Source organism: Octodon degus, unplaced genomic scaffold, assembly GCF_000260255.1.
Source record: "Octodon degus isolate 3935 unplaced genomic scaffold, OctDeg1.0 scaffold00111, whole genome shotgun sequence".
Lineage (NCBI taxonomy): Eukaryota > Metazoa > Chordata > Mammalia > Rodentia > Octodontidae > Octodon > Octodon degus.
The window spans coordinates 4336397-4356560 of NW_004524687.1; the positions used below are offsets into that span (position 1 = coordinate 4336397).

Below are 20164 nucleotides of genomic sequence, written 5' to 3' on the forward strand. Positions count from 1 at the left end.
ACATATATATATATATAAGCTAAAATAATTGCACTACTAATTTCTATTGGTTTACTGAAGGGAACAGTTAATGTTTATGATCAACTTTGCACACCTATATCTGGTAATCTGAGCGGCTACTTGAAATATGACAACATGCAATAGAACAACCTCTGTTCGTTTCCTATTGTCTTGTTTTGAACTTCTGTATTTTTCTTTCTGACACCCTTCATCTTCTAGAGCAGCTGTCTTTCCTTTTCCCGCTCTTTCAGAAAGCCATGTTCCTTTACTTTAAACTCCGCCTCTAACGCCTTCCTGCTGCTGAGCTACTGGTCCTCACAGCCGCAGACCCCTCCCCCAGCACCACGCAGCAGCACAGCGCAGGAACCTCTCCAGAGCCGCATGATGGGGCCACTCCAGGGCGGTCCTAGCTTCCAAGACAGTAAGCTAAATAAACCTCTTTTCTTCATAAAGTGCCCAACATCAGGCTGCTAGTACCAACAGAAATGGACTAACAGAACCCCATCTCACAGATGCAGGCACTGTCAGGGAAATCAGGTAGGCTGGCCTCGGCCGCACAGCAACTCCAGGGCAGCCAGCTGCCAGACAGACTCTGTGTGTTTAAACTTCAAGTTCAGCTCCATGCTGCCTTCCAGCAAAGTAGAAACTCTTTTAGTGTCTTGCGATTGGCAGCTTCATCCCCTTGGGTAGGCTTGAGAGGAAAGGACAGGCTTAAAACTTCGCATATGAAGCAAGGGCTGCCGCCTTTGTCTCACTATGGCTTCAGCTGTGTTTTAAAATCATTATTTTTCATAGTTGGCCCAAAAACTATGAGTAGGTGAGTGTTTTATGAGGCCTCTCAGTCTTAGCAGACTTTATCCATTACTGAGTAAGCACCTACTGTGTGACGGGTGCTTTGCTAGGTAATGACACCCTAGTATTTAGCTTTACATGTTAGGAGTGTTAGCCGGCCACACTGCAGTCCTGGGTTACTCTCACCACCATTTGCACTGGGTTTTTTCTCTTGGATGTGACACTGTCTGGGATAAGCTCCCCTTGGTGAACAATTAAGAATTCTGCCAGGGGACTCTGAGGTCCCTCCCTCTGGGACACACGGTGCATACCATTCAAATAGGCATTCTGGATGTCAATGGCCTTGGTGGACTGGTCATCGGCCGAGCAGTGCAGGTGATGGGACGGAGCCACGAACACTTCCAGCATCCCTTTGGTGAGTCCAGGCTCAAACATCATGCTGCGGCTCCTCACGCTCACATTTTCGCAGCCTGGATACAGGTTGTTGATGCTCACGGAGACTGCAGGTCAGAAGAGAAGAATGTGAGGTTTCACACAGCACAGCTTAGGTGCCTATGTCCCTCCCATTCTTGCACGTAGTCACTTTTTCCAGACACCCCTCTGTCTCTCCCTCCCTCAGGCTTCAGGCTGGTCTGGGTATCTGTCCCGAGTGTGCGGTGTGGCACTGTGCCTAGGGAGGCTGTGTCAGTGTGTTCTGGTCACTGTACCTTGCCAGAACTCTTTCTGTCCTGCTCTGTGCCTGAGAAGCTGAGTCTATGGACTGAATCCCTCTTGCCTGCTTGCTATTGGTTTTCTGGCTAGAGCAGTCATGGGGAGGCAGAGAAGGCAGGAGGCAAAACCTGTTACTGTATTTGCTTTCCTTTATCTGATACTAGCTGTGTCTCCCCAGGACGCTACCTCCTTCTGAGCAGTTCCTGCCACAGCTCTTACCTTCCCAAGACCTTTATGTTCATGCATCTGATCTTTACAACCCAAAGGTGTAAAGGCTATTTCGTTAGTGTCTGTGTATCTTACCATCCCCCACGTCCATGTGAATTCTGCCCCTGACTGCCCTTCTGTTATTTAAGCCTCAGGGTTCACTCTCCACTCCCCTGGCTGCCACAGACAAGTGCTACACTGGTCTGTGAAGTTATTTTAGGTTAAATGCAAAATGCTTCCCACACAGTAGTAAGCCACAAACATAAAACAATACCGAATCACACAAGAAAATGAAATTTCCCTGGAAGGCCTTTTAGTTTCTCTGGAAGCACATTTTAATTTGCGGCATGAAGACTTTAACACTCCTTCAGTAAGCACCAGCTTCCCCTTTAACAATAGGAAAACAGACAACAGCACACAGCGAGATCTTAGCACCCTGCTCAGTGATCTCTGCATTTGCTTTTACAGTGGCAGCTCTTCTGAGCTGTCACTCTCAGCAAGAAAATTAAGTATTTCACTTCTAATAAATGTACTTCAGGAAGTTAGAAATGAGTGTGTGTGCACCATCACATACTGGAGGTCAGCTGAGAAGCAAGGCCGGTGTCGCTCGCACACGCAGGAAGGCACTGTGCTCGCTCCCTATCCCAGCTGATACAGCTGCCATCACGGGGTGAGGACAGAGCACCGTTCTGCTTCAGAGCTGTGATCTGGGCCCTGGGTGGCAGTGGGCGCTCCCTAAGTATCAGTAAACACACATACTAGAGGAGGGACACAATGAGTGCACCTGAACCACACAGCGCCGCTGCTGACATCTGTATCAACAGATGCACAAGTGAACAAAGGCGTGCCCACTCCCCGGGGCAGTCTGACTTTGAAAGCTGGTGGTCTAATCACAAAGATAACCCCAAACTTGGGAGACTAATGACTCCGGACATGGTAATGCGAATCCTCAAAGGAAGGAACAAGAATCCAAAAAGTAGGCAGCAGGTATGGGGAGAAAAGGTACTGCAGCATGTGGAAAGAGTTCTATGTAAATGTTGTCCTTTTCACAGAAGTAGAACAACTGGCAAAGAGACATGTGAGATGAAAATGAAATGACGCAGCCTCCAAGGCCATCACAGTCATGCCCTGCTGTGTATATCTGCAGATCACGTGTCTGTATCTGGCAAGAGTTTGGCGACCCCCAGCAGTGGGTGCGTTACCACCCTGTGCCTTGAAACGCGTCTAGAACAATCACCTGACAGAAGTGTGGTCAGCAGCCTGTGGGCTTAGGCTGGCTTCCTTGGACAGTTTTTGGCAGGTAGCTGTCACTCCTTCCCAGGGGGATAAAAGTTTAGCACAGAGGGTCTCTCTACACCATGTTACAGTAATAGCTTCTTGGGAAACACTGAACGCACAGAAGGAAAACCTTCCATTTCTTGCTAAAAACTGCCTCTGGATGGTGGGAAGTGGCTGACCCAAAATAATGTGCTTCAGTATCAGAGTCAGGAGGAACTTCCTCAGCTGGCTGCTCTTGGGCGAAGACAGGAGCAATCTCTCAAGTGCTCTTCCCTTGAGGCCAGATACTTTCCTTCATCCTGCAGAGCTGCCACTCCACAGCTACAAGCTTCAGCAGACCACAAAGCTGAGTGATGTGTGTGGCAGCTACAGGACAAAGATCTTAGTTACTTCTCTCTCATTGCAGAGACAAAATATCAAACACCCCAGATTAAAGGGAAAAGGTTTTTCAGCTCAGTTTGTAGAGGTTTCAGTCCATAATCAGCTGGCTCCAAGGCAGGGTGGCTTGGGGCAACACAAAGGATAAACAGTTTGTGGCCAGCAGAAGGCAGCAAAAACAAGCAAGCAAAGGTCTTCTAGCAGCTTCTCTATGCACTCTTCATACTCCATGGAGGCCACCAGGATTGGGATGATGCCAAAATAATCAGTGGACTGGTTTAGTATTCCCTCACCGTTAATCCCAGCACCACACATACGAGATCTACCACCTCTGAAAAAGCTGCACCCATGACCACACAGGCCTGGGGGCAAGGGCATCTAGATATAAGCCATAATGACAAGCAAGCATGAGGCTCACTCGACAGCTGCCATCTGCCCCATGTGTCAGGCCAGTGTGTGAACAGAGGCCTCCGATGCCACCTCCCACACCGGGGGCTCTGAGAATGCCTCGAGTGGAACAACAAAGTCCCACCCCTCCATCCACCTCAGGCTCTGCTCTGCCCATCCAGTGCAGCCCTGTGTGTCAGGGTCACAGTGCACCCTGGGTTGTGAGCTGCAGCAAGCAGGCTTCATTCTACCTGTGCCTCATCCCATCTGTGACCACAAATACAGATTCTACTGCTAGCACTTATGTAAAAAAAAGTAACAGCAGAAGGCCAAAATTCTAAAGCCAAACAGACTTCCTGCTATCTGGGGAAAGATATTCTCACACGGTATCATTCCCATGGGAGGAAGAAGGCCTGCGAAGTCCAGGAGAAGTCACTGGGATCCCGAGCTCTGGCCTGGCACAGAGCAGAGCACAGCAGGGCCACTGTGAGGGAACAACACTGCTGTTCCAAATGAGGATTTTCCTGGAGGAAGCTGCTCTGGGGTGGCCTCACCCCAGTGTCCAGACAGCAACAATTCTGTTTCGCAGCATGCACTGCCAGGTCCTGAGCTCCCCTAGCTGCATCTCCCAGGATCTGCTTTTGGTGGCACATGGCTGTTTTGAGGATATTCCACTGGCAAACAAGGTGTGAGGGTCAGGTAGCAACTACCAACCTAGCCATCCCACAGTGGTAGGACCTCCTCTGGGTTCAGGCCTGACCCCACCCCAATGGCTGTGCTTCCTGCACCTCCATGGACACAGAGCTAGCTATGGGGGCCCCCACCAGGGCAGGAGAAGATGGTTCACATCTTGGGGCACAACTGCTATCTCCTCACCAGCTGCAGGCATTGCTAGATTCAACAGTAGGGGACCCCATTACTTCCAAGACTGTATAGAAAAACAGTGCCTGCCACTCTGGAGTGGGCAGGCCAGTTGGTACTAAGCAGTGTGGGCCACTGTGGATCACGTGCCTCTTCTGTTCTTGTCTGAGACCTGCCAGAGGCTACCTGGCTCTGAGCAAGCACACCTCTAATACTGACCAAGTGTAACCCTTGCCCAGGATCCCAGGACCCAAAGCATTCCTGCTCCAACAACTTCCCTGAAATGTCATGAGAGCAACAGGGCAGCCTTTCACACAGGGTTAGGAGGTCTGCCTCCACTCTCTCCTATCCCCTGGAGCCTGGAGTGGAATAGAGACCATGGGAGACATGGACATGGGCAAAGGGTCCATAACAGGTGCCTGGAGAGCACGGCAAATCCAGGCTGAGGCTCTGGTTCTCTAAGAATTTCAGGTGCTCTCTTGATTTAAATGCTGGAAACGAATTCAATTTTCTTCTTGCCCTCTTACACTCTAAAGAGAAAACAACAACTTGTCAGGCCAGGCCCACTGGTGGCTGGTATTCATCTTGCCTGGACAGCTGCACCATATGTCTCTGGGTCTTGGGCTACTTTCCTTGGATGGGGATTATGATTCAGTTTCCTGGTCATGCAAATTGGACCAGCTGATCTATGTGTGGCATCCAGAACCCAGGTCAGCACAGCTGTGTCAATCTTGTGAGTTTCGGCTACCAGGAAGGGAAAACTTCAGGTTTTCTCCCTTCAGGTCCTGCTGAGGGCAAAGCCAGTATCCACTGAGCTGACAGAATTCCAGAAAGACTAGAGAACAGAGCTATATATATGGGACTCAGAGCAGCACCCACTATCTGAACCATAATCCCAGAGAAGTGGGCTTCTGCCACCCAGCAAGTGTGAGCAAGACATGGAAGGACCCAGCGGGAGAAGGCAGCTCCAAGCCCCCATTGAGAGGGACCAAATAAACAGAAGTCTCCTGGCTGGGCTGCCAGGCTCTTCTGAGAGCCCCTGGAAGGCAGTTGCTCCAGGAGCAGCTTGTTCCCTAGAAATCTTCTGTCCCAGAGCCCTGCAGCCCAAGTCTTACCATACTCAGACAGAGGACGGTTTCAGACAGTGAGGCCTGCTGACAGTGTTACCCCCTGGACCCTATCTTATCAAGAGACTACTTCAGAGAGCAGACCTGGAAAGCTGACACAGGGGAGGGGAACAGTGATACCACTTCTGCAGGGTGAAGGCTGAGAAACAAAGTTTTTCTCTCCCAGGAAACCACTGTCACTGCCTACGGCGTGAGTGTGTGTGTGTGTGTGTGTGTGTGTGTGTGTGTGTGTGTGTGTGAGATCTTCATAGCAATCAGAGCTAAAGCACTGCTTCCAGCTTCCAAACCTTCTTTGATCTATTGATCTGGTGCTCACATGCCTCCCTCTCTCTCCCCCGCCTCCCTCTCTCTGTCACACAGACACACATCAGGCACATACCATATCCCTAGCACAACAGCTAAACCTCTGGCATTAGGGACTGCCAGAGAGCACACTGCGTATTGCAGGCCTGGAGCCGGAGGCTGGCGCCACTCCTCGGATACCCAAATAAATCTGTTTTCTGGTGTCATCAATCTCCCAGGCAGTCAGCAGGGCAGTGGAGAATGGGCTGTGTGTACATGTAACCGTCCTCAAGCAAAGTGTCACTGACAGGCACTGGCTCAGGCACTGGATGCTCTGCGAACTGGCGGCTTGGGACTCAGGGGAGCTACTGTCCTCTCAAGGCTCCAGAGGCCTCACCACAACATGGGAAAGGCACTCCTGGAGGCGGTCATGCACACAGAGTAGGTTGGGATACCATGTTTTGTCCAGCTTCCTGGCATACTGTTGGTGCTCAAATACATTAGCAGTGTGTTAGCAATATGATTAGCACACTAAGTATAAATTGCCATTGGTTGTATTTCTCGAGTTTCAATTCTATTGCTGTGCCCAGAGAAAGAAGTCGAGAAGTCTGAGTAGATCTCAGCGCACTGCTCCTGGCTGCTCATGCTCCCTAGACACCTTGCCTCACTGAGAGAGGACAGTCACAGACATGCGAACCTCAAATCACTCCTTTAGTTTAGGGAACAAGCAGAACACCTCTGCAACATGACATGTAGAAAATGTACCTGAGGCATATGGTGAAATAGCTGACATTGTTTAAAAATTCTTGGAAGGTCTCTCTTCTCACTCACAAAAATTAATTCCCTTCCTCTAAAGGGGAGCTCTGGAGAAAGGACATCTAAGACAGCAGTCTCCTGCTCACTGCAGGTGTCTCTCTTCTGGACAGGAGAGGGGTGGACACAAGACCAACAGAGAGCTCTAACTACATGTGAAGCCACCAAGGTCAGAGGTTCTGCTCATCCACAGGCCAAAGAACCAAAACCAAAGAGCTGCTCATCCTGGACCTCAGCTGGAGAGACTGTAGAAGCCAACGCCTGCTGGACACACTGCAGACCCGTGGGGCTCTTACCTGTTGGCTTAGCAGCCAGAGGTGATGGCGGGAACCGAGTGGAGTTGGTGGAGGAGAGGCGGGGCCTGCGCCTCCGGAAGAAGCTCCTCAACAGCCCACACTTGAGAGATTCCACCAGGGTGGTTTTCCCAGAACCCGAGTGACCAAAGAGCTTGAGCTTGATTCTCGGCTGCAGGTTCTGTGTGGGACGGAGCTGCTGGATGAAGAGCCCTCGGTGTGTGTCCTGGATGTGGAGGAAAAGAGCCTGCAATCACAGGGAGGCAGCAGAGCCCGACCAGACACGTACCTCATTCTCAGGGTTCCTATTCCCAGGTTTTACTCATGTTACAGATGTATTTTTTTTCTATCTCCTCCGACATTTTTAAAACTTCAAGTAAAATTCACAAACCATCCCCATTTTTAAGTATACAGTTCATAGGTTTCAGTGCATTTCTGCCACCTGGCTGCAGAGCACTTTTGTCACCCCTGAAGGAAACCTGACCCTTCAGCAGCCTCTGGCCTCACCCTTCTGCTCAGCCCCTGGCAACCACTGCTCTGCTTTCTGTCTCCACCTGTTTACACAGCATTTTGCACAAATGGGGTGGAATGACTGTAAAGGTATCAGGCTAAACATGACTAGGATGAGCTCTGTTTGGCCTATCAGAATGGCATCTGTGTGAAGGTTCTAGCTCCTTAATGGCACCGTCACAGAACAGAAGGGCAAGGAGATGGGCTTCCTGCGGTGGGGAAGCAGAAGGACACAACAATCTTCTTGCTTGCTTCTTAGTTCTGCAGGGAGAAGCAGGACTCCCCACCTGCCCTCCATGAGTAACTCATAGATTCACTTGTTTATCCACAAACACAAGGAACATACCTGCCTTATGCCAAGGACCAGAAGACACAGACCAGGCTAGGCCTTTTTTCCAGAGAGGGACTCGACCCAGACCTCTAGGCCTCAGGCGGCGTGTAAGTGCTCTCAAGAAGGCTGTGCAGGTGCTAGGCAAGCACCCCAGGAGCCCACCTTGCAATTGGGTGGGCTTCCCTCATGCATCAGTGGCCCTGGCCTTGCACAAGTGCCTCCTGTGTTCTGCACCCCATCCTGCTTTGCTCCCACACAGCAGCTCCCTGTCTGCATGCAGCTGAGGTCCCCCACATTCCAGAGGACACCCCCTTCTTTAGCCTAACTTCCACACATCCCAGAGTCATTCTTGCCTGTCACCCCCCGCAAGCTTCTTCCCCAGGTCCCAATGATTCCAGACTGGAGAATTATGTAGAGCTCTGTTTTTGTAGACTAGGAGGGAGACAGAATCCCCAGAAGGGAGACAGAATCCCCAGTCCTGACACATGTAGGATGTCCTGGAAACAACCAGCTTCAGTTACAGGGGCCCCTAGCAAAGGCATCTTAGTGAGATTTCCCATGTGGCTGAACTATTCGTTCAGTTGTAATTGAAAGATGATCATTTTGCTTATCTCTAACAGGTGGACCACTGCTACACCTTCCATTAATAACTGTGCAGCTACAAACTCATAGTCCCCTCACCCCCACCCAGATGCCAATTTTCCTATCTCCACTTTTTAGTGGAGGAGAGGCATTTTCAGCATAGGTAACACTGCCACCTCGTGGATACTGTGGAAAGCTACAACTGGCATTTACAGTTCCCACAATGTTGAGGTGTCTCAATAATGCCTGAACAAAATGTCTCACTCAGTGAGGGATGTGCCTGGGTCCGAGTCAGCATTTGCTGAGCATCTGTATAGAAGAAAAACCTGTTCACCTGTCTGAATTTAGGATTCAACTGCATTTCATGCACAATCCTGAGGGTTTGGGGATGGCACCGTTTTATACACCTTGAGTTTTCCAAGGTTGTAACCATCTTATAAAATGGCATTTGAACTCAGTTTGCTTTTGTCTTCATGCCTTGTGACTGCTTGCTCCTCTACGTCTGCAAACTCCATTCTATTGTGGTCTTTGAGCTGCCAGACCAGTGGTCCAGGTGGCATCTACAGGAACTGCTCCTGGCAGTCCTGGCATCTGCCCCTCTCACCACCCTCCCCTTGTATGCTGGGACTAGTACGTCTTCTTATCAATAACTATCCTTCAAAGTCTGCTCTTTTCCAAGGAGGGCACTGTGTTGCCTTTTGCAGTTATCTGTAAAGATGAGCTGCACTAGACATGTATAGACATGCATGGTTTTACTTCAGGGAGGTGAAGGGGCACTACAGAAGATCTGTTGTAAAATGCTGAGGAGGCTAGCATTTTACAACAGATCTGGAAGCCACAGCTTTGATGGCGATGCGTGGAACATTCTGGTTTCTTTTTTTAATCTCAAATCTTAACAAGTTCACAGGCAAAATGCTACAGAATTGGAAAGGATGAGGGTATCTCACCAGAACACTCCTGCTTCATTCCTGGAGTCAGCACAAAAGCTGACAAGGTTCTATGCTGAAGCGGGTGCAAGGGGGAAGCACTTGGTAGGCTGGAAGAGACAGGATGGGATTCTCACCTGTGTCTTCCCTGCTACAGGTCAGCCGGTGTGACCCTGCTGCCTGTGACCTGCTCAAGAAATCCGACCTCCCTTCCATTCACTTTACCCTCCCTCACCTTCAAAAAAGACCTGAACTACAGAAGCCTACACACAATGCTCTCCTTCACATCTCTTATTTAAACTGAGAACTTCTGGGGCTAATACTTTCATCCTCCCCTTCAGATGAGGAGACTGGGGCTCAGAGAGGCCAAGGCCCTTGCCTAAGCTATAGACCAAAGCCCAAGCTCACCAGCAGCCCTGGACCCTTCCCAGTGTGAAAGACAGGTGGTGGTGGTGGGGACAAGCAGGGGTGCAGAGGGACAATGAAGGACTGAAAGTTGAGGGCAGAGGCTCAGCACTGCATGCTGTGGATCTACGCCCTCTGGGGCACCCAAGTGGGCTGTCCACAATGCATTCCCACAGAAGATACCTCCACAGCAGTGCCTGTCTCAAGTGCACATGCTGTGCTAGGTGAGATCTATAACAGTTACAAAAAAGGTCATTCCTTGTATAACTTTCCATAGACAATGGGCAGATGGTCATTTTAGCTCACTTGAGTTTGTTCTGTAGGCACCTATTTTCACTTGCAGGCCTCAGTGAGAGCAAACTCCCAAGTCCTCTGTGCACTGCTGGGCTTCATCTGTTTCTCAGAGACAATCTTCCCTTGAACTTGGAGCTGTAATGGGGGGGCATGTTCAGCTCAGAATCTCTGTTTTATGTGAGAATTTGCTACACTGACAGCTCAGCTTTCATGCTCTCTTCCACGCTGGGTGACCATACAAGGAAACCCACCTTTCCACTTTACTAGTGAGCACTGAGGCAGCTGGAAAAGGCTTTCAAAGGTCAAAGAACAGTAAAACTCCTTCTCCACAGAGCTGGTGGTCTTGATGGAATGGACTATGGCATAAGACAGGAAACGGCTCTCATGAGTTTGCCACAAGTTTGAAAGACAAGGAAAAGAAAACATCCTCAGTTCTTCTCTATCTAGGGAAATCTAACCTCGTCCGTCAGGAAAACTCATACTGCTGAGACTTGGGAGAATTTAAGAACTGAATTCCTAATAGCCTCCCTCATGGCTCATCAGCAGAGGTGTGTTTTCATGTCTGTCTTCTAGACGGCAAGGCAAAGACAGCTGCAGGGCAGAAGGGCGCCAAGCTAACTGCAGAAGGTGGTATGAGTATTAACTGCACCCAGCCCCTACAGGAAGACCCTTCCCCCCCCCCCCCCCCCCCCCCCCGTTCTCTACTCAAGCCCACTTGCTGTGTGACTCACTTCCCCATTTGATTCTGATTTAATCAATTTTACCTAAGTAATCTTATTGGTTGACCATAGTTTTGTCCCTCCTCATGTGCGAGTTCCCATGTTTCCCACCTTAAATAGGCCTGCCTCACCTCATAGTTTTTCTCTATAAAAAGCCTTAGAAAAGGCAGATTCTTTAGCAACCCACTGGGGTCCCTTTCTGTCCCTCTCTTGGATAGAAGCCTTCTTATGTCCAATAAATATATTCTGCTCTTAATAAAACAAAAACCACATATGCAGGGGCAACAAGCCTTTCTACAAGTGGCGAGTGGTCCCACTGCACTTACTCAGCTCTCCAGGCAAACCAAGAGTAGATGAATGGGTGTGGCTGTGTTCTAACAAATATTTGTAAAAATAAATGTGGATGGGTGGGCTTTGACTCCTGGGCCATTGTTTGACAACTCTTGACCTTTCTTGTTTACTCTCTGGCTCAGCTGTGCCCTTCTAGTGGCTCTGGTCTCTCCTGTACCTGTACATTGCCACACAGCAGGCCCGGGTACACCTTCTAAAGGTATGAATGTGTGGGTATTATTTGGTAAGCTGAGTTGCTCTTTAAAACACTAATGAATCTGCAGGAATCTGTGGAGGACCTCCTGAGCAGCTCTCCTTGAAAGAAAAGTGACTTGTCTCCATTTTGACTGAGCCTGACTCTATTTCCTCATATTGTTCTATACAGAGCTGGCTAGGACTTCTGTTTACCCTTCAATTGGTCTTAAGCAATGTGTATTGGTCTAGCTGAGGTGCTGGTGATAGTTTTTGAAGGTGGTGTGTTTCCCTGGCAACCTACACTTGCTGCTCTTTAATGTGAGCCTGGTCGAGACAGGACGGTAGAGCTAATGCTCTGCACTGCCAGCTGGGACTGAGCCTCCAGACAGAGGCTATGACTTCCTGGGGCTTGAAAGACTACATCAAAGCTGAAGTACCAGACTTCCCAAAACATTAGATATTATATAATGCACATTACTCTCTCTGCATATCCTCTCTGCATATCACAGAGGTAAATGTAGGCCACCCACCTAGCTCAGCTCACAATAGTCACCTACTTCCCACAATTCTCAGTCAATCCTCCTCAAGCCACTCCCTCACTGAATAAAAACTAAGTGAGGCCCTGGGTCGCTTTCTTGGTTCTGGAAAGCCATCTTCATTGCTGGACTTAGAGCCCCTTGACTCCCTGATGATTGAAAATATAATTTAGTGTCTTAATTTTTGCCGTGGGTTGCATTGTAAGTGTAGATTGGAATCAACTTGATGGGATTCCAATAATGTAACTTTGGGATTATAAATATTGGCTTCCTGGACCGAGACGAGGACCTGAAGTGTCTCCTACAGGAATCTAGTTTCCTTTCTGCCAGCACTATTATCCACTGGCAATTTAGCAAGTTGGTTTTTGCTTTCTCACTAGAAAAAGTTAACAAATCTCTGCAAGTTGACAAGGAAGACCAACCACAGTGTAGGGAAGCCACATAAAAGCTCAGAGACGTGACATGCTTCCCATACATGGTAGGTGCAGGTAGGTCCATGTGGCAGGGAATGGCAATAGTTAGTTATACAAATGCAATTTACTTGTGGTCAATTTTTAATTCTGGGCACCTCTCCCCTGTATAGGCTTATGCAATGCAAACTACCTTTCATATCAGCTTATGGTAAAATTTTGACAAGAACAAATGAAATAAAGTAAGCCAACCTCCAATCCCTTGAAAGTAGCATTTCATAGCAACAAATACGAATGGAACTTGTGGGCACAGAGTTAGTAAACTTGGATGCTAAAGGAAACTCCAAATGGAACACCTCACTGCCTATCATGACAAGAATTGCTTTCTTGTACAATAGAAAAAGTGGGTCTAGATAAGCAACAGTGCGGTTCTGGACAGGTCTGGAGGGTGAACAGGGTTTAGTTTATTGGCGGGAGTTACAGAGGATAAAGTGGAAGGGGAAACTTCGTTACAAAGTGGCAACTACCAGCTGAAGTGTAGCTGTGGGGACTCTTGAGACCCAGAAAACAATGGTGTGCTAGTAAACCAGCTCAATGGGAAACAGGAAACAAGATTTGCCAATTCCCATGGCTCCCACCCTGGCTGACTTCAAGACCTCAATATGATGCTACTAAATTGGGAAGCAATGCAGATGGGCAGCCCTTAGGGACGGGACCAGAGGTTCCAGAAGCACTGCCTCTGACTCACTCCACGTTGAACAAGACCGGAATACATCCCACACCCCTCCGTCCTGGCCCGTGTCCTTCCTTCTCTCACGCCTTGGCTCTGGACTCCCCATTACACCCTCAGTCCAGAGGTCAGACTAAATGGGCTCCTTGGTGGCACTGGCTGCAAGGCCCCTACCCCCATGGTCAGTCCCCACACTCTGAACACCAGAACAACCTCCCTGCTCTCCTCCACTGGAGCAGGTACACAGCTGACTTTGCCTCTGTTCCCAGAAGCTGAATCCCCAGCCAGTGTTCAAAAACATATTCCTAGGGAAGATCAACCAATGAAAATAAAGGAAGCACTGCTTTTGCAAACTGGTGCGTCTGGCCACCAAATGGACTGGTGAAGCCATTGAAGGTTACCGCTGCAGCTGTCTGGGTGCTGACCTCTCCCCAGGAATGAGCCTGTGATAAGTCTGCAGAAGGGCCCCCTGCTGGAGGCATGTCGGAAATGTGCAGACACATCTTTTGGTTTTCACAATGAAGTAAGGCAAAGGATGCTTGACATAAGATGCATGCAGGCCAGGGACCCACCACCCCAAATACTACCATTGTGAGTGGCACAGGAGAACAGATGAAGAAATGACACTGACGAGGAAAATAACAATAAATGTTCCTAAGTGAGAATTACCACATTTCTTTTCTGAAGCTCCTTTGCAACCTAGCTGTGAACGATTTCTTCTAAGACCCCGATTGTAATCACAGACAACCTTACTACTGCCTGGCTCTCTCTGGAGGTACTATTCAGCCTGCCAGGATTCTCACCCTGTGGTTCCCAAGGATGTGGCTATGATAGCTCAATTATTTCCAACAGTCGAACTCCAGTACTGGGAGCACTTTCACGCCAAGCAGGTATTTATGTTGGGACTTACTAAAAACAAAACATCAAAAAGCAAAAAAAAAGACAGAATGTGATTAGCCATGCTTAGCAGAGCTCTCTTCCTTTTTGGCTACTGGGAAACTGTTATCTTGTCATTTGAAAGATGACAAAGGCAGACAAACATGAAGTTCTTGGGTTTTTTCTCTGTGGTACCAGGGATTAAACCCAGGGCCTCTGCACTGAGCTAGACTCCCAGTCATGGTTTTTATTCTGATAGCAGGTTGCCAAGTTGCCAATGCTGGACTCAAACTTGTGATCTTGCCCCAGCCTCCCAGATGGCAGATGTGTGCCCATGCTGCTGGCTATCAGTCTTACTGAAGTGGAGAAGGGAACAGGAAGCTGGGTCCATACCAAGGCAATCTTTGTACTGCACGGAAGGCAGTCACAGAGGTGCAGCAGGTGTGTGGAAGGTCTGCTGTCCTTGCTGGTAACCAATCCACCGTACAACAGCCTCATGCCCAATGAAAGGGCACCCAAACTATGACTTCTACTTGAGGCCAGAGTGTCAGCTCTGCACCGATTAGCACAGGTGCTTGCCGCAAGAACACCCCTCCACAAGCCTTCGGGTATAGTGCCAGCCACAGAGACAGCTGAAGGGTGGCTGTTAGGCCAAGGTGGCACCACAGCATCCACGCCAAGGGTGCTGTGCATGGCCAAGCCCAGTGGCAGCCGGCCTGCTGTGTGCAGATGCTGTTCTCGTCATATGCATCCGCCCGTCCGACCCTCATCACTGTCCTCCCTTCTAGACATTCAAGCACAGGGCCTTGCGCAGCTGGCTGCTGGCCGGCGCATCTGGCAAGACTCTCGCAGAAGTGGGCCTGGAAGAGAAGAGCCTGAGCCTGTGTCTGAGCCGTCATGCCATGCTCTGCCTCTCCGAGAGAAGCAAGAGGGGTCTCCATGGATTCTGGGGGTAAAAGGAATGACGTCTGAGTCAGAAGTGTTAAAACCGAGCTCGGTGGAGCACACCTGTCATCCCAGCACTCAGGAGGCTGAGGCAGGAGGATGGTTGAGAGTTCAAGGCCAGCCAGAACTGTACAGTGAAACCCTGTCTCAATAAGACAAACAAACAGAGAAAACTCTTTTTGCCTTCACTTCTCATTTAGAGAAAAATCATAGGATAATGATAAAATTCAAACAGTATTATTCCCCTCTTCAGTGGAAGAATCTAAATAGTGCAAGAGCCTCCCCTTCACACTGAATCTAAAATTCTAGGCTGCAAAGCAATTAGCCATGCTTCCCTGAGGGAGCACCCCATATGCCCCTCTTCCTTTATATTCTAACTGTCATAGCAATCTAAGTACAATTCAGAGATCTTGGGTAGTAGATTAAGGGAGAAAGACCTTGTGCCTCAAAAGCCAATCCAACCCCGACATCTTTGCTCTGTTCCTCTTTTATTCCTTTTTTTCCTGAGCATTTATTATTATTTTTGGCTTGTTATTGTAAAGTACATTTAGTTTTGCATCCAGCCTGGCAATCTATTTTTTAAATGAAAGAACATACTATTCGGGGTGGGTGGGCAGCAAGACACAACAGAATGCAGGAAAATATCTGTCCCTCTGCCAGAGGAAGGTGGTCTCCAGCTGTGGTCCCTTTGACTGGATGACTGGTGTTTGCAGCTGATTTTGCACACAGAGGAACTGACTGCACAGACTCACAGGCCCCGCTCTATACTAGGAGCTTTGGGATCGTATCAGCATCCCAGGCCTGGAAACATGTGGCCACTGCATTTTCTAGAGTGCCCAGTTTTAAGGGTGCTGGCCATGGTGGGTGCTGACAAGGGCTGGCAGACCTGAAGAGGACGGCACTTTGGGCCGTGGTTTCTGGGGACAGCAGGGGCTGCAGTCTTGCTCTGGAGTTCTGGGAGGCTGAGAACAGCTGGTGAAGCACAGCTGCATAGCTGGGGATGGTGCTCGCTTGCTTGGGAAGCCTCTCCCCAGGCTTCAAGAAAGTGTTCCGTTCTACCACTGGGCTCTTAAAAGAGACCTGACTGTGGAGTGCAGGAGGCGGTGGGAAGGCCAGACTGCATCTGTCTTTTCACTACTGATGGATGTTTCAAGGCTTACCAACAGAACACAGCCTTTCTATCTGTAGCCAGACCAAGGCCACCAACTCTGTGCTGCAGCACAAGCTGAAGGCTGCAAACGGGGCCTCAGTTTTCTTCTGTTTGGCTGATTAACACTGCTTCAATAAAATTAATTTAAAAATTAGGAACTTCATCTTAAAAGTTACCTTACTGTGGGGATGTTTTTCTAGATCTTGGTCTCTATGTCTCTCTCCCCCATTCCTCCTCCCTCTCTGAAATCTCAACAAGAGGGGGAACTGAATCTCTCTAGGGGCCTGGGAGAGCTCTGTGTTCATTATTTTTCCACCTAGTGCTCCACAGCCCCTCTCAGCATCTAAAGCACGAGGGTGTACAACCATGACCCAATGGCATGTCTCCCCACCAGGTCAGCTCAGAAGAGATTAAGATACTCATAGGCACTTGAAAAGGCTGGGTCTTTCTCCTGTACTAGGAAACAAATTGTCCCAATCTTCATTCTCTCTGTAGGGCTATGAAACAATTACGAACAATCAAACTCCTAATGGAGCTCAGAGGTAACAAACACATCATCTTCTGTCCTGCAGCCACAGTTCTGCCTGTATGGCAGGAAATTTGGGGGACATTTTGAACTTACTTAGGATAATATATTTTCAAAAACCTAACTAAATCATCTTTTTATTTCTAGAAAGTTTGTTTTGAATTATTACATGATTGTTAGAACAGATTTGGAAGGATAGAGTAATGTTTAAATAAAAGGTTAATAACCCACAATAGCAAAAATAAAAGGCACCATATTCTTCTAGACGTGTTTAACATAGCAGAGATTATAAAGTGCACGCAATTCTTTTGCTTTGAAGCTCAGGGACACTTTATGCATTATACTCTTGAGACTAAAATCTCTCCAAAACATATTTCTAAAGACCAAGAAACATTCTCTTCTGTGACTGTGTGACATTACTGTTTCTAATCTAAAGTTTCCAATTTTGATTATTGCATCTTAAATAATAACTAATGAATATCTTTGTGCATGAGTTTCCAGTTTAAAGAGCATGGCTACAGTGAGGTCTCTCGATACATAGTTATGTGGGGTGTGAGTGGTACACTTGCTTTTCTTATCCTTGTCACGTTTTTGTAAACCTTAGAAAAACGACATTTGTTAAACAGGAGTGGAAGTGAATCTGGAAGCTCAAAACACAAAGAAGGACAGAAAGAGACGAAGCCAGCATTCTCATCTGTCCACTTTATGAGGCTGCTTAGGATGAAAAGGGTGCGGGGAGGGAGACCAGGCACAACACAGTAAAGAGACCAAATTATTTTTCTTCCTTTTTTTTTTTTTTTTTTTGGTGGAACTGCGGATTGAACTCAGGCTCTTGCGCTTGGCAGGGAAGTGCTTATTCTACTGAGCCATCTCCCTGGCCCCTTAATTATCATTCAAGTCTAACCAAGGAAGAGAAAACAGACCTGACGGAGAACTTACGCATGTCTACCAGCTGATACACAAAGTACAGGACAGGGTAGATGTTCTTCCTATACCTGTGCTTAAAGCTTTATTTATCCCCTTGGCTTATAAGGGAAGAGACTGGAAATTTTGTACATAAAAACAAGTATAGAGAATTTCAGATGGTAAAAAGATTTCTTGGGTTTCTCACCTTTCGGAGCCTTGCAAGGAGACCCGCCACATGCTCATGCTGTTCCGACTTAGCAAGATCCTCTGCTGTCTTTCCATCCTATTGGAGGAAAATCATGAGAAAAATTTTTTTCCTCTGCAATAGACAGTTGGGTGTACACCACTCATGGCCTCTGCTGGTATGAGGCAGCAGTAGCAAATAAAGCGGACAAAGAGCAGGAGCGCTGCCCTCGCTGAAGGCCCTTGTTTGATTTGACTGCTCAGGAAAGGAAGAGATGGGAACAGAGCACCCACTGGTACAGGGCGGAGACACCATGGCCTGTGAGCTTCTGTCAAAACTCATGGACTGGCTCAGGCCCCTTGTCCTGGGTCCCCTTCTCCCATCATCCAGACAATCAAGACTGTCATTAAGATTTTACATCTCCTGCATGCAAACTCATGTCTCACAACCCTTACAAAGCCAAACACAGCCTTTGTAGGAAGCCAGCTCCTGGTAATTACTAATTCCAAAGGGGAAGTCTTAGTCGGACAGATTCTGATTTGAAGATTTCTAGTGAACATATTACAAAGATCTATGGATCTGCAACACTTTCGTGTTTGCTTTTTCATTGCACGGTTTTCACAGGGCTGCAGTTTTGTGCTAACTGAATTTGCTCTACAACATGCATGTGTCCAACACATGTATCAGCACAGGTCTGAATGTCCCCATGATCACGCCCCACCCTGCTGAGAACAGCTAATGGTGGCCCTGCTCTAGGAGGAAGACTCCAGCCCCCAGCTGGGAAGGCCACCTCCAGCCCTGCACACTCCTCCAGCTCCTGAGAGGCACTGGTGGCCACCAAGCTCAGGCTTCTACCCTCTTCCTGCCACTTGCCCTTGTGCTATGGGACCTGGCTCCTATCAGGAGCACCTTCAAGCCCTTCAGCTCCCTTGAGATGCTGCCCTTTCCTGTTAGCCTTGTCCCATTCATGACTGCATAGCCAATGTATGACACAGGTCAGTGTCTATCTCTCCTTTTGTAGGAGTTTCTGGGGAACACACCTATCTCAATGCTATTTTACTCCTTGTTAGCTGCGCCTGGTACAGAGCACAGGCACAGTAGGGATAAAGTGAGTGTGGCTCCCTGAGGCCAACTCCAGCAGCTAGGGAGAGTGGCAGGTGAGGTTCTCAGGAGTTGAGAAGGTAGACAGCAAGAGCTGCTCTTGAGGGCCAGCAGCCTGAGGCAGCACCGACCAAGGAAATGGCTGGCATGGCAAGCACAGAGGGGCCTCAGGCTCACAAGCACACCTGTGGAGACTGGGGGCCATGGACATCAGCATCCCTGGCCCAGAGGGCCAGAGTACACAAGTCAGATACTATGATCCTCAAAGCTGTCTTTGCTTATTTAATGAGACAGTAACTGTGGCAAAAACGTTTAGCTCATAAAATGCATTCTTTTGGACTACCTGGGCTATATATCAGACACAAATGGGCAGGGTTGACAATGGCACATCCAGCCGAGAAGCTCTATGCACTGCTGGGTTCTGCCTCTGTATCTTGCATGGATTTGCAGTGGGGGAGGAGAGACCTTAAGAAGAGGACAGTCCCCGTGCCAAAACTGATAATGACTGGCTTGAGGGACAGCTGGGTCCAACAATGCACAGAACAGACCCATTACTACTGTGAGGGGTGGGTGAGGTGCGGCAGAGATATAAGCACGGTCAGGGCCACATCACCTTGTACCACAGGCCACAGGCAGGTTCTCTGGAGAGCCACATCAGACTCATATCTGGCTCTGTGGGCCATGTTGTCTCTGTTGCAATTACTCACCTCTGACATTAGAGCATGTCAGCCAGAAAATGAAAGTACGAAACAGGCAGCAGCTGGATCTGGCCCCACGGGCTACAGTGTGCTAAATCCTTGATAATCTCTAAAGATAGGCTTAGCTTCCCATCACAAGACGCTGAGGTGGGCTACCAGATTAAATTACCTTGATCCCTGCAGAAAATTACCTTCTACCCACAGAGCTCTGGTGGGTGAGGCTCAGGACTCTTCCATGAACGAGCCTGGAGTCAACCATCTTGGGAGCCACCAACAATGCAAGTAACAAAATGTCACTAGAGCTACAGAACCAAAACCTCTTGGGTAAGTAAAATGTGAACCAGGAGGTTTCTTCCCCGGGACAGCCTAGTTCTGTGTGGGCAGTGGGGATGCAGTGGGGCTTGTTAAGTCTTATTTAAGCATTAAGCAAAGGCAGGCTGCCTGCGCAGACACTGACGGCTGCTGTTTCACCATCTCCTACAAGCGCTGCGTCCTAGGGCTGAAGGGCAGTGTTCACAGAAAGGAGACACACATCTAACGGAACTGCAGAGCTGCTGTGGAACATGGAAAGTTGAAAGGCCAGGGAGAACCAGTGGGGCTTTCAGGCAGAGTGGTGCATGAGAAGAGGATGAAATATTAACTAGATATTACACTGGGTTGTGTGGGCCAGTGTTTATATAA

General features: G+C 48.6%; 1 protein-coding gene across 3 annotated transcripts in view; it reads right to left on the reverse strand.

Annotated features, from left to right (window-relative positions):
* The window catches only part of Dapk1 (death associated protein kinase 1), a 210393-nt gene that overhangs the window by 30463 nt on the left and 159766 nt on the right, over positions 1 to 20164 (reverse strand). For all 3 annotated transcript variants that reach the window (XM_023699135.1, XM_023699134.1, XM_004639380.2), the window contains exons 19-21: positions 17706 to 17783; positions 7133 to 7355; positions 1104 to 1292 (exon numbers count right to left, since the gene is read on the reverse strand). In XM_023699135.1, the coding sequence (XP_023554903.1) occupies positions 1104 to 1292; positions 7133 to 7355; positions 17706 to 17783 (490 nt within the window). The remainder of the gene's footprint in view (positions 1 to 1103; positions 1293 to 7132; positions 7356 to 17705; positions 17784 to 20164) is intronic.